This window comes from Carya illinoinensis, chromosome 1 (assembly GCF_018687715.1).
Source record: "Carya illinoinensis cultivar Pawnee chromosome 1, C.illinoinensisPawnee_v1, whole genome shotgun sequence".
Taxonomy (NCBI): Eukaryota; Viridiplantae; Streptophyta; class Magnoliopsida; order Fagales; family Juglandaceae; genus Carya; species Carya illinoinensis.
The window spans coordinates 32519421-32534775 of record NC_056752.1 but is presented as its reverse complement, the minus strand read 5'-3'; the positions used below and the strand labels follow the sequence as shown (position 1 = coordinate 32534775).

Sequence of the window (15355 nt, the reverse complement as noted above, 5' to 3'; positions counted from 1 at the left end):
GAAAGAGGCCATGGGCTGACTCATTTGACTGGACTGACATAGATAAGGTAATTAAAAGGACATGGACTCGGGCCCAAGCCCGACCGAGACCACTTAGTACTTGCAAGTATTGAAGCTTCTTCCATTCAGTTTCACTTCGATTAGGGGTGTAGAAAAAGGGCAAACCTAAAAATCAGACTAGACCGGACATGACTGATTGTGTCGGTTTTGAACCGGTCCGGTCCAGAACAGGTTTTTCGAAATAGAAAACCAGCCGGGACAAGTCCGGTTCCGGTTCCAGTTAATTTTGGACCGGACCGAACCAGTACTATTTATATATTTATTTATTTATTAATATTATATAATATATTAATATATTTTATATTATATATAATTTTTATATATAATATATAAAATCATATAAATTATATTTATATATAAGATAATGTTATTATAATTTATAAAATAAATGTTTAATCTTAAACATAAAAATTTAATTCATCATATGCTTTAAATATATAATATTATAAATATATATTATTAATAACATTTTATCATAAGAAATAAGAATTAAGAAGAAAAAAAAATTGCTCAAAAAGTTAAATATTATTACTAAATTTCGAATCTTTGAATTTTGATGGCCTAATAAACTTAAAACTCTCAATCATTTTTTTGATAAGTACATAAGGCATTAGTTGATAAATATAAATTATATACATTAGTATATAATTTATATTTATACAATTTACATTTTATGACCTAATACTAAATACTAATAGTCTAATATTATATTAATAATTTGCTATTAATATTATACTTTCAGTCTATGTATAAACTATAATAAACTAATAATAAATTACTATACTAATATTAGTATATAAATCACTACACTAAATAATCACATATAAAATAATCACTATAGTCTATTAATAATATAGTTATAATAATCACTAATATTTATAATCACTATAATTAATACTAATATTTATAATGATACTAATAGTCTAATAAAATATTATTATTGGTAATATACTTTAATTCTATTTATAATCATTAATCACATATATGCTAATAGTCTCATACTAATATTCTAATATAGACTATAGTTACACTCATACTAATATAGTTATACTAAATCACCAAAACTAATACTATTATATAGTTATACTAATAGTTTAATATAGACTTATAGTTATAGTATTAATACTATATTGCGATGTTATATTCTTTAATTTATTATGTATAACTATATAGTCTATTAGTCTATTATATATATATATATATAGTCTATTATATTAATACAATTTAAATTTATGACCTAATACTAAATACTAATAATCTAATACTATATTAGTATTACTATGAGTATTATACTTTAAATTAGCATATAAAATAATGATATAGTAACACTAAATATAATAATCTAATACTATAAAATTAGTATACTTTAAGTCTATTAGTATAATACTAAATACTAATAATCTAATACTATATTACTATTAGTATTATACTAAATAATCATATATAAAATAATGATATAGTAACACTAATACTAAATTAATATACTAATACTATAAATATAGTCTATCAATAATATAGTTATAATAAAATAAACTCACTATAACAATTAAAAAATATTAATATCATTAGATGGTAATTATAATCACTATAATGAATACTAATATTTATAATGATACTAATAGTCTAATACAATATTACTATTGGTAATATATTTTTAAGTCTATTTATAAATTAGAATATAAATCACTATATTAAATAATCACATAAAAAATAATCACATATATACTAATATTCTAATATAGACTATAGTTATACTCAAACTAATATAGTTATACTAAATCACCATAACTAATACTAATATATAGTTATACTAATAGTTTACCATTAATACTATTATATTGTCTAATATATTATATAACTATAAGTAATACTAATATATATATATACTAATACTAATAGTCTAATATAGACTTATAGTATTAAATATTAATACTAATAGTTTATTATATATATATATATACTAATACTAATAGTCATTAATAATTATATTCTTTAATGTATAACTAACTGTATAGTCTATATATAGACTTATATGTAGTAGTAACACTAATACTATAATAGTCTTAGTTATTGTTTTGTATTTAATAATATAATTATTATAATGTTTTTAATTATCTTGTATTTACTTTATTGTACTATTTTTTGGATCCTCTATTTTCGGACTTGGCTTATTTTAGCCATTTAAGTGTGTATTTTCTCTGTTTTGGACCCAGCCCAGCCGGCAGCCCAGTCCGAGAACTCTACTTACGTATACGGTGCGTTTTGTGAAAATTAGGTTTACAGAAGTTTTTTTTTTTCTTCTCTCCTCATTCAGTCCCGTGCCTCTCCCTTCCCTCATCCCTGCTGCCCTGCGCCGATTCCCAGTCTCCTCTCTCTAGTCTCTTCTTCTTCTTCTTCTTCTTCCATTCTTCTTCTTGAATCTTCACTCTTCAGACTTCGGTTTCTTCCTCACAGTCACTGCCGTGCCTCACTGCCCTGGTGCATCTCGGTGGGTCTTCCACGCACAGCCCTCGCCCACGCCGTGAACGTCCCCTCACGCAGCCCCTCTCACGGACCCACGGTAATTTTTCTCCATTTTCTCTTTCATTTCACTTATCTAAGTTGTATGAAATTATTTTGAAACAATGAAACTTGCTAGTACTATGAATCCGAAATTTAGGATTTTTGTGTTATTGGGGTTGTTGTCTGTTGAATCCGAAATTTAGGATTTGTGTTATTAGGATTGTTGAATCCAAAATTTAGGATTTTTGTGATTGTGTTTGTATAAAATGGTTTTGATCATTTAAAAAAATAATAATAATAATAATAATTATAAATAATGTGGATGCTAGTACTGATAATATTAATATGTTTTATATATTGCTTGGTCTATTATTTTATAAAGTGTGTGATTGCTTGGTCTATTAATATGTTTTTACATAGCAGATTTTTGATAGCAGAATTTTTTTACATAGCAGTTTTTTTTTCTGTAGAGCAGATTTTTGTAAATAGTAATAGATTTTTAATAAAACAGAATTTTTAAATCAGTTTTTTTTTTTTTTAAACAGAATTATTTATGACAAATTTGTATGTTATTAAAACCGGACCGGAAACCGGAGTACTGGTTTATGAGGGAAACCGGTGCGTAATCGGTTTTGAAAAATACAAAACCGTTGCCTACCGGTTCGGTCCTAGATTTTGTCCAAAACCGGACTGAACTGGACCGGTTACACCCCTAACTTCAACGGACTATGCTTCGGTTGCTTCCAGACTTAGGGTTTCTGCCTCTTCCTTCGATCCTTCGATAAGCCTCCTCCCCGCCGCTTCTCTTCCTGCTTTAAGGGTCCTCGTTGGCGGCTGTGTTACAACGCAGCCCCTCTCTGTCGCAGCCCCTTTCGCACTGTCGCACACAGCCCCTCTTGCACTGTCGCCGGCATCTCCCTTTCGTGGCCTCTATGTTTACAGTTTATTGTTTAGGGTTATCGGTGTTTTTAATTTTCGATGTTTATTTTGTTTCATTGAATCAGTACACTGATTTCATAGATATTAATGTAGATGCTAGCTATCGAGCTGTTTAATTTCATAGATGTGTTTGAAGCTTTGAACCATAATATTATTACACTGATTTGTCTGTACGTTTATTAAATTATTAGTGATTGAGCTGATTTCATTACACTGATAACTGATTTGATTAGCATTTTTCTGTTTGAACCATAATGTAATTAAATTGTTGTGAAAATTTGGGGTTTTGTAGATGCTAGCTATTGAGCTGTTTAATTTAGGGTTTTGATCAGATTAACTAAGCACTGATTTAGATTTTTTTTTACAGCAGATTTACATTTCTGTTTTTTATAGCAGTTTTTTTGTAGCAGTATTTTTACAAGAGCATATATTTTTATGACACATTGGCACATTTTTAAAACTGGAAAACGGGGCCAAACCGGACCGGAAGCACCGGTTTATAAGGGTAACCAGTGTGGTATCGGTTCTTGAAAATGCAAAACTAGTATATACTAGTTCGGTTCTAAAAAACGACCAAAACCGGACCGAACCAGACTAAACTGGACCAGTTACACCCATAGGGAGAGCAATTTGGTCGTTCCCAGGAACAAATTACAACAAAGCACAAAATTAAAAATACAACACTGAAATATTTCTTCCCCACTTCACCCTGTTGCCCGCGGAGGTCCGCCACTCTCTCTCTTGCTTTCTCTATCTGTGCCATCTTAGAACCTTAGATCCCTAGATTCGTAGTTATGATTTACGTTTTCATCTCTCGGTTTCTAGTGACTTGGTGATTTCGGTTTCAGTCTGCCATGGTTTCTTTCATCTATTGTTAATGCATCTGAGGGCTTGTTATGAAGTATTTGTTCTTAATCCTACTAAGGGTCGCCGAAACCCTAAGTTCCTAACTCCTTTACCCCCATCGCTGCTAGTATGGTTCTCTCTCACTATGTCTCTTACTAATCTTGAATCATTGTATTAACTCATTTTTCTTTCAAATCTGTCGGTATGGTACCCCTTTTTGTTCAATTACAAATTGACTTATCTCATTTTTTTTTTATTATTATTTTTTTCCCTTTTGGTTTAGATTTGTATCTGTGGTTTGTTTTGTTTTATCTACAGAAACCAATTTGGTCATTGTTTATTTGCAAATTTTGTGACCTAGAATGAGAAGACAGGATCTGTAACCCAGACCTCCATTTGTAACCCACTATATATCTTTGCACGCATACATTTATAGTGTTGAACTTCGGCAGTGAAGTTCCACAAAGACATTCTACCCAGACCTCCATTTGTAACCCACTATATCTATCATTGCTACAGAAGAGCTGATTTGAGACATTTGAGTTAATACACAGACATTCATTCAAAGTATAATCAGGTCAGAGATGGAGACTACTGCAATGACTAACAAATGGCTCTTAAAACCACACTAACTTGATAGACTTGAGAAGCCTGTTTAGTTTAGTTACTTTGCTTTGCTTGTTTGAGGGGTTGGGAGATGGGGGAAGATTTGTACCAACTTGTGTAGGCCTGTTGCTTTGATTTTGAGTTTAAGTCCAGCAACTACATTGCTGGATTTTTAGTGAGCTCACTGTATTTTGATCTAAGCCACTGAAGGTGATCGACAATAATTATGGATTGAAACTGTAAATCACAGTATTTATTTTGTTCTTCCATGTTTTGTGTAATATTGTGTACTGGCTGAATTAATTATGAAGATTTATTTTAAAATTTTTCATTATAATTATAATACTTGTATCTGCCCTAGCTTAAATTAGAAATGCATACTATTTCCTATTCCAAAATTTCCATAATAATTAGAATGAAAATATGACACTCTTGGTTTACTAAGAGGGAGCACTAAATTCCAATAAAAGGAAACTGTGCATCTTGAAGGCTATCTAAAACCTAAAAGTTACAGAGAGAGAGAAAGAGAGGCAGAGGGACAGAGATGAAGCAAGTGGTAGGGATGGTAGTATCGAACAAGATGCAGAAGTCGGTGGTCGTGGCAGTGGAGAGGTTGTTCCATAGCAATCTCTACAACCGCTTTGTCAAGCGCACCTCCAAGTTCATGGCACACGACGAGCTCAATCAATGCAACATCGGAGACCGCGTATTGCTCTTTCTCTCTCTTTGTCTCTGTCTGTCTCTCTCTCTCTCACATCTCCACCCATTAATTGATAAATTATTGAATTTCAGGTCCGATTGGATCCATCAAGGCCACTTAGCAAACGTAAGCGTTGGGTTGTTGCTGAAATCCTCAAGAAAGCCAGAATTTACGAACCGCCCTCCTCTAATACTCAACCCCCACCACCATCCTTGCCTATTTCAACACCCCCCTCCTAAGGTTTGCTCAAATATTTATTTTGAGTTTGCAACATTTATCTTGCACTAAATGCTTGTTAGTGTTATTGTTGTTTACATCAAATACGATCAATCAGGAAATTGCTAGTTTTCAAGAAAGCTCTATCTGGAGATAGCTTCACTCTTTGGACTCTCTTGCTATATTTTTTTATAGGTAAAATAATATTTTTTTTGATAAGTACAAATTTATTAATGCCAAGAGGCATAGCGAAGTACACTGGATGTATACAAGAGAAAACAACTAATTGGAGTGCAAAAAAAAAAAAAAAAAGATAAACCCATCTCTAGGAAAATGAACGTAACAAAGCCCCTAGCCCAAGCCCAAAGACATGCCTGCCCCAAACCACCACCAGCGCACGAACTAAAATAAATTTATTAATACAAATGAAATAGGTGTTGCCCAATTACACAGGGAGCATGCAAAAGAAAACACCTAGTTACATTCCAGGAATTACTGGGTATATATTTTTGTGGTACCGTCTACTGCATTTGAAAACTTTGACCTTCCACGTTGCTGGGTTCCATGTTTATGTGTCTCTAACTTGAGCTTGATACTTGTTCAATTTCTCAATGAATCAAACTTGAACTTCATGAAGGTTATCAGTTGCCGCAGGACTGTGCCAACTACCAAGTCACAGAAATGTTATACGCGCTACAAATGTTACAACATTGTTTTCTCAAAAAGCGTTATGCCTGTTACTACTTATCCAAAAAAAAAAAGTGTTATGCCTGTTACTAGTGATGCCAAGTGTGGTATCAACAGGTTGTGTGCTTTGTGCTCCGAATTTAACTAGAGCTGGTGGTGTGCGACATGATTTTATGACATTGACGACTTACGTTAGTTTGTAACCATGATGTAGCAAAATTTGTAGTATTGTTGACTAACAATGGGATGTCATAAGTCGTCAAAATCTGTCTAACAATCTCATTGCAGGAAAATTTGTAGTGTTGTAACCATCTCATTGTTAGTAAAAAATAACTCCTATAAGTCGTCAATGTCATAACTTCCAATTATATCCCTATTTTTAACTAACAACGAGATGGTTTTTACTGTATTAAGAGTAATGCTACGGTGCTTTTTTCACTAACTAGTTGCAGGAAAATGTAACTGAGAATGAGATGAGCCAAAGCATAGCCGTACAGCTTCAGTATTAGGAGACTGAATAGCAGCCCTTTTTAAAGTGTAGTTTTGATATTTTATATTCTTTGCAGGTGATGTTCTATGCAGGATTCCTGAAAAGCTGAGAATATTGAGTTCTAGAGGACAGCCTGTTCCAATAGCTGCTTACTAGCATCTGCACAATCCTTGATGAAAAGTCTAGATTTCTATTTCTTTTTTTAATTATTATCTGTACCTTTTGAACGGTATGGACTCAACAGCTATGAAGAGGGACTTATAGCCATAATTGTCTATTGAGTTCTCTTGACAATCTCTTGAATTGCACTTCTGTTCAATGCTATATCCAAGACGCCGTGGATTTCATTCATTTATTGTTAAAAACAAAAAAAAGGGGCTAAAAAATTTTAGAAAAAAATACAATAAAATAAAATAAAATTTTTTTCCCTTCTTTTTCTTCTTCTCCTCCTCTCTAATCAAGTTTGCATATATATATATATATATATATATTACTAGTAGAGGGACGGGGAACGTCCTTTGGACGTTTGCCTAGTGGGGGGCATAATTTGTATACTAATTATATATATATATATGCTAATGGCAATATGCACCGTATGTATAGTCAAATGATAGAAATAAAGAAAATAAATATGAATTTTACATACGAGTCAGTGTTCTATTTAAAGATATAATAAAAAAAGTGATGAGATTATGATAGGTGTTCTTATAATAATGAAAAAATATAAAACATAATGTAATAAGTTTTTTTGAATAAATTTATAAAGAGATTTTTTACCTTGCCTATATGTTCGAACATATCAACGACTGTAGAATTCAGTATTTCTTCTGCCACCAGGTCTAAAGGCAACAACTGTTATGCATCCAATGTCATCCTCTATTTCCAAATAGGCTTGACAACTATAATTAATGAGAATGTTATTATTGCATAATTTTTATAATTATTATTTTATATTTATTATTTAAAAAATGATAATTTAAAGTGATGAAATAAAATGTTTATCATGATTGTTCGATACTCATATTTTTGCAATTGTAATACAAGAAATTTTCATTATAATCATGTCCAGTCGTTTTATTGCAGTTTACACAAGACATGTAGTAGAACGATTTATACAAGTCAAGTAATAAAAATTTTGCTTTAACTGTGAATATTAGTTTCTGCATTAAAAATGAATATATTTTTTCAAATGAGATAGAAAAGAACATACCTGGAAGTCGAGAACAAACAGAGGAAGAGTGTGAACACAACAAATTGATAACAACTAGATTGATGAAGAGTCAAGTAAAAGCAAAAGCAACAAATCTGTAAAAAAAAAGAAATACATAAAAAAAATATTCTAATAATAATGAGAAATGATATCAATAAATTCAGTATTTAAAAAAAAAAAAAACTTACAAGAGAAGAACTAATGCATTAAATGAAATTTATTACCAAAAATATTTTTAATAAAACATATAAAAAAAATAAAAACATGTAAAAAGTTGTAAAAAAACCACAAAAAAAAAAAAAAAAAAAAAAGGAAATGCTACTTTCATTTTTTTGGTTTTCGTTATAATGTTTGTAATAATGACCTACTGTTTATCAAACTTTTGAATTTTTTCAAACAAATTTTGAAAACAATGAGAGTAAGTATTGGAGCTATGTATACAAATTTAATAACCATAACTTTGAAGTGATTAGTAAGTAAAGTAGTCTTCTACTATTTGCTTCCAAACGAACACCTAATTATAAAAACTCACAATTTTTTTCATAATAAGTTTAGGATTATGTTTAAGTTCAGCACACACTATAAGAACATCTGGTAAGATAACAACAGAAGAAAGTGGTAATACCTCCTATATGGTAAGTTCATCTTTATTTGTTGATATGGTTCTCTTGTTGCACCATCTCAACCATTACTTTCTTAATTAGTTTATTTAGTTTTAATGAGTATAATCGATTAATTTTTTATATTTCAATGGAAGAATAATTGATAGAATAATTTAGTTTTAGAAATAATGCAAATCATAGCATTAATAACAAAGGAAAAACAAATGATAGTAACAAAAAAACAATACGATGCCCATATGAATCAAAGATATTCAAAGTAGAGATTAGCTTTCTTGCTAACATTTCTATGCGATTACATGGTCAAGATTCTGAGTGAGACTTCCATGCAAATATAATAATGTCATATTACCAATTGATGTAAATTAATGTTTAAAATTTTATTATATTTTGTTTATTATTTTTTTATTATATAAAAAACAAAATATAATATAAATATTTATTATATATACAAATGCAAATATTAGAAGAACAGTACATATGCAAATATAAGAGGATCAAACAAAATAGTAGATTTTAGAATAAAATAAATGTATTAAAAGAAACAATCGATATTATAAACACTATTAAACACATTAATAAAACATGAAAATTTCTTAATTTTAAATTTATAACTATTCACATATAAAATAATCAAATTTGGGTTTCAATTCGGTAAATGTAGACCACTCTTGCTATTTCGTTTTTATGACTTTTTTTTTAATTAGATTATGTTGCAGGCTCCATAGTGTATTAATCACTTTTTGAATTTTTTTTTCTATTTTAATATTTGTTCTAGGGTCTCTTGATGATTTTATAAGTTTTTTGCTTTTTCTTTTTTAATTTCTATTATAGGTCTGTGACTCATGAGTGACATGATTATCTTTTAAGGAATGGTTTGGTAGTAAGATGAGAATTTTGGTAGTAAGATGAGAATTTTGAATTTTAAGATGAAATATTAAAATATTATATTTTAATATTATTATTATTTTGTGATATGAAAAAGTTAAGAAAAAGTTAAACTATTTATTATATTTTATATGGAAATTTAGAAAAGTTGTAATGATAAGATGAGAATTTTGAGTTTGAGATAAAAATTTTGATTGGCAAACCGAACCTAAAAGTGACTTAGATCACGTTCATTCACTGCACATGACAAAAAGAAACAAATAAAACAATAACAATATATATCTAAAGACTATTTTACCATAACCAGCTTAAAACAAGACCGAACAAAGTAGATCTTCTCCCTTTCACATGAATACTGACTTTTTCTTTGCTTTCACTTTCACACCAAAATCCTAATCGCCGCACCTAACAAAAATCTGGCTCTCTCTCTCTCTGAACACCACATCTTCTATTTCCTCTCCTACTGTTTGTCTCTCCGATACTGAAGAAAGCTGCATCTTCTCTCTTCGCATTGTTGTTCTGCCAAAGTGTCATCCTTCCTCATCATCCCCCTTCATAGATTTGCACTCTCTCTTTGTGTGATCCGAGTGGATTTTTTTTAGTACCATTTTTTTCTTCTTTTGTTGTTGATCTATGTAGTATATTGCAGAACTAGGTTGTACTTTATTTGCTATAATTTTTGTTTTGTTTTGTTTTCTTGTTGATCTTTTACGATGTGGCTTGCCTTGGGTATGGTCTGTAGGGTGGATCTACGGTTGGTTTTTATTTTTTGTTTTGTGGGTTGTTGTTTGTTTACCATATGATCTCAAACTGCACCACCCTCCCTCTCCCTCTCAAACTTCATACACTTGAAGAGACCATGTTTAGATCTGTGTTCCTAGGGTTTTTATGTTTTTGATTCACGTCTATTATATTTTTCTTTTGGTTGATATTTATTCTTGCTTTTCTGTTTCTATTGTTATTCTGTTTTGTAGTAATTTTTTTTTCTTTTTTTCGGTTGATATTTATTCTTGCCTCATCAGATCCGCCACCTACGGCCCCTTGTCGTCGCCCACGAGCCCTCCCTCACAGCTTCTGAAGGGTGAGATTTTTTTTTTCAAAATTTTCGCAAGATTTGTATTTGGAATATTTGGGGGGTTTTTTTTACAGTATTTGTGTGTGTGTGTTTTTTTTTTTTTTTTTTTTTTTTTTTCTGCTATGAGTACATCTCATTGCTTGTCTCCCTCTCTCTCAAACTGCGAGCAAATCAGAAGATTTCTCTACTGAAGTTATGAAAATCAAACGATTTTATTGGATTTTTTTTTGGTGTCATGTATATCCGTATGCATTTTTTTATTTTGTTGGGGATATTCTCTGTGAAGTACTGATGCGAATATGTAAATATGTTTTTTATTCTGTTCGGGTTTTTTTTGCTATCATGCATTTGCATATGATGTATACACTTGTAAGAAATACATCCATGCAACACTGAGAGTAGAAATGAGAGAAAGAAGAATAAGAATCATACCCAGAATGCCGAGATCAGGAGTACCAATTCGAAACACGGACAATTTTTTTTTTTTTTTAAGAAAGCGAGAATAGAGAGCACAAGCAATAGGAAAATATGAAGTTTCATATTTATCGGTTTGATTCAGTTAGACGAAATGATAATATTACAAATGTAAAAAGACGATTAATATTTAGACGGTGAAATTGAAAACAATACAAGTAAGGGAAAAAGTAAAGAATAAAATTGGAAACAAAATAAGTAGAAAAACACAGACGTTCAAAATGTAAAAAGACAAAAAAATTTGTCGGCAAAAATATAAAAAGACAAAAATATTTCTTGGCAAAAAGAAAATAAAAGTAAAGAGATTGAAATTTTGGATTAGAAATAGAGGTAAATTTGGAAATGAAAATGTTAGACGATAATACTATTCATTTAACATTATATACACTTATAAGAAATACATCCATGCAACACTGAGAGTAGAAATGAGAGAATGAAGAATAAGAATCAGGGCGCTGCTACATACAGTCCCCTTTAGGGGACTGTATTGCAGTCCCAGCATGGGAAATGTCCATATTATCCCCACTTTTGAGCATAAATTTACAATATTACCCTTACAACCTAAACCCAATCTGAAAGTGGGCATTTGAACGTGTGCGTGACTGACTCTGGACTCGTTTCCCTCTCCCCTGTGCGTGATTGAACTGGACCCATTTGTTGAAGGCAGCACACGGAACCACCACCTGCTCCACTATCGTTTGCCGCTTACTTCATTGGTAAAAATGTAGTTTTCTCATGTTTTACTGATTTATATTGTAATAATTTGTCATTTTTGTAATGTTTTTTACTAACATAAACTCTCAACATCTTTTTTCTTCTTCTTCTTCCTTTTTATTTTTTTTATTGTCGTTTTGGGAGAGGGTGGGAGGCAGTGGCTGAAGTTTGGTTCTTAAAACTTGGATGTTTGCATGAATCTGCGTTTGGTAAAACAGAAGCCGATTAGTGGGTTAGTGGGTTGGGTAAAACAGAAGCCGAAAGAGGCTTCTTAAAACTCTGTTTTACTAAATCTGTTTTTTATTGTCGTTAGTGGGTTCTTAAAACTCTCAACATCTTTTTTTTTTGCTTTGAATGTTGTATAGGCTTTCTATTTGCCCTTTTTCTAGTCGATTGTCTCATAGTTGGTTTGTCAAACTTGCAGTATTGGTTTGTGCATAGATGATGTGTATTCTCATCTTTGAAGAAAGGAAATGTTATGCTTATATATTCGGCATAATGGGAGGAGCAAGCAACAAATTATTTATATTTTTTCACAATAACGACATATGCTAAAAATTTGCTTCATTTCTACTAATGCATAGTAGGTTATGTGTTTTTCTTCCGTTGTTGTTTTTGCAATTCTTATTTGCCATGATTTTTTTAAGGGGTGTTATATATATTCTTTTATATGTGTATACACAGTGTATACATGATTGTGTATTAAGCTTGGTTAATGAGATTGGATATGTTGTCACGATATGTCATGAAGTTCATAAAATAGACATTTATTTTCCTTTCGAATTCTAATGATTTTAAATGTTGTGGAGAACTCTAATTTTTTTTATTTTGATTTTTTCATTTTCATGTTGTGCTTAAATATATCAAGATTGTTCTTGATGGAGAAAGGGGAAGAATGCACTTCTGCTAGGCGATCGCTGTTTTTTGTGGAAAACAGTAATTATATGGAGACGCCAACACCAGGGGATGATGAGGTAGTGATTGATAATCATGGTGTAGTGTTGGGGAATGATGATGATGATGTGGTGGTTTTTGAGCCAACGCCGGGAAATGATAATGATGGTATTTCAGAACCAACCTCAGGAAATAATGATGATGGGGTTTCAGAACCAACGCCGGGAAATGATGATGATGGGGTTTCATTTCCAATGCTGGGAAATGATGATGGTGATGGTGGGGTTTCAGAGCCAACGCCGGGGATGTTTTTTAAAACTGAGAAAGAACTCATTTACTACTACAAGTAATATGGGAGACAGGCTGGATTCGGCATAATGACAAAAAGAAATAAAAGGGAAGATGATGAGAGTGTTAGATATGTAACACTTAGTTGTGCTCGTGGTGGTAAGGCAAGAAAACGTATTACCAACATTTCTAAACCCCGCCCAACAACGAATACTGATTTTAAGGCGAGAATTAATGCAGTTTTGGCTGATGGTGTCTTACGTATAACTACTGTCTGCAATGCACATAACCATGGGTTAAGTCCACAAAAGGCAAGATTTTTTAGATGTAATCGCGCAATTGATGATTCTGTAAAGAGGCAGTTAGATATTAACGACAAGACAGGCATAGGTATGTCTAAAAGTTTTAACTCATTGGTTGTTGAGGCCGATGGTTTTGAGAAACTTCCATTTATTGAAAAAGATGCCCGGAATTATATTGACAAAGCTCGACACCTTAGACTTGGCAAAGGAGGTGCTGATGCACTTCGTGGTTATTTTGAGAGAATGCAGTATAAGAATGATGGGTTTTACTCATCGATGGATTTGGATGATGATGGTTGATTAAAAAATGTCTTCTGGGCCGATGCATGCAGCAGAGCAGCGTATGAGTATTTTGGAATGTTGTGACATTTGATACAACATACCTGACAAACCGATATGGTATGCCATTTGCCCCGTTTGTTGGTGTTAACCACCATGGTTAGTCTATACTTTTGGGAGCGGGTTTGATATCAAGTGAAAATACTGAAACATTTGTTTGGTTATTTGACACTTGGTTGAAATGTATGGATGGGAGGTCGCCAAAAGCTATCATTACTGATCAAGACAGGGCCATAAAAAATGCTATAGCAATAGTCTTTCCAAATACTCGACATAGATACTGTTTGTGGCACATAATGAGAAAACTACCAGAGAAGTTGGGTTCATATGCTGAATTTAAGTCTGGTTTAAAAAGTGGATTGCAGAGATGTGTTTATGATTCTCATACTTCTGACGAGTTTGAGAAGTCTTGGGAGGTATTCACTGATACCTACAATTTGAAGGAAAATGCATGGCTTCAAAGTCTCTATAGTGAGCGAATGTATTGGGTTCCTGTATATCTGAAAGCGAAGAAAATTCCCTGGATATGACAGAGAAGCTTAAGGCAATGAATTCGATTTATACTAAATCAAAGCCCCAAGCGACTATTGCAAGCACTCATATTTCCGCTGATGCTGAAACTGGAAGTTCGAAAAAAGTGTTGAGTCCTCGTGTTGTCAGAGGTAAAGGTAGGCCCCCATCAAAGAGGAAACAACCTACCATAGAGAAGTTGCAAACCAAGAATAAAGTTGGTGGCAAGCGACAGAGAAAAAATGTAAGAAGATTTAAATATTTTGATTTTGATATAGTTTTATAGCATTTAAGCGTATGCTGAATTTTAACCAATGACTATTTAAATGTGGGCAACTTCACATCTGAAAGATGTACTAAATGCCGCAGATTCAGTAAACCAAATTGGTACACCACAAAGTGTACCATCGCAACTGCCTGGTACACAACAAAGTGTTATTTCTCAGGTAACTTTAGCTTAATACTCCCTATTGCATCTGTCTTTCGAACAAATCATTCTCAAAAGTGTTGATTTTAAATATTGCATGAACTTCTTGTAGGTGAACTTCGAAATGCATGGCCCTCAGGTTAATTAATGGAAGACATTGTAGACTGCTGCAGAAGACAATGTAGACTTTTGTATTAATGAGATTTGATGGGTTTGGATTGTGTATTTACATTGTAGACTGTTGATGGGTTTGATTTATTTAATGAAATTTGAAGACTTAGATTCCACAAAGTCTGTTTGTTGTTCAAAAGTTCATGGTCTCTTTAGCTTGGTGATTTGCCTCACTTCTTATATTGTTGTGACGTTGGATATAAGAACCAATTACAGGATATTTTCAAAATTTCGGCATGAACTATTTGCCATGGTAAACGGTTTTACCCTTGAATACATAGTAATCCAAAATACATAGTGCGACGTTCACATTAGATAACACAAAATCAAAGAGTTTCATACATAACTGTTGGGTTTGTCCCTTGTACACGAATTCAATAAGGTGACAAACCAATCG

General features: G+C 31.9%; 1 protein-coding gene and 1 long non-coding RNA gene across 4 annotated transcripts; both read left to right on the top strand.

The window, feature by feature from the left end:
* Positions 1-2356: 2356 nt before the first annotated feature.
* Positions 2357-7397, top strand: LOC122315371 (30S ribosomal protein S17-like). Of its 3 annotated transcripts, none has more exons than XM_043131252.1 (4): positions 2357-2620; positions 5424-5659; positions 5746-5893; positions 7123-7397. In XM_043131252.1, exons 2-3 carry the CDS (start codon positions 5498-5500, stop codon positions 5890-5892), a joined length of 309 nt encoding a protein of 102 aa, XP_042987186.1. In that variant the 5' UTR covers positions 2357-2620; positions 5424-5497; the 3' UTR covers position 5893; positions 7123-7397. The 3 variants fall into 3 exon arrangements, with proteins under 3 accessions (XP_042987186.1, XP_042987191.1, XP_042987177.1); XM_043131257.1 differs by having other exon boundaries at positions 2358-2620; positions 5443-5659; XM_043131243.1 differs by having other exon boundaries at positions 2359-2620; positions 5468-5659.
* Positions 7398-10077: 2680 nt separating this feature from the next.
* Positions 10078-15078, top strand: LOC122315364. The gene is made up of 4 exons (XR_006244018.1): positions 10078-10845; positions 12896-14604; positions 14712-14806; positions 14900-15078. It is a non-coding gene; the product is annotated as an uncharacterized LOC122315364 (long non-coding RNA).
* Positions 15079-15355: the final 277 nt, after the last annotated feature.

What these genes read in the sequence shown, in the direction of transcription:
- LOC122315371 (XM_043131252.1), top strand. Translation starts at nt 5,498, where the DNA reads ATGAAGCAAGTGGTAGGGATGGTAGTATCGAACAAGATGCAGAAGTCG. An exon ending in AATGCAACATCGGAGACCGC is followed by an intron (nt 5,660 to 5,745) that starts GTATTGCTCTTT and finishes ATTGAATTTCAG; the next exon opens with GTCCGATTGGATCCATCAAG.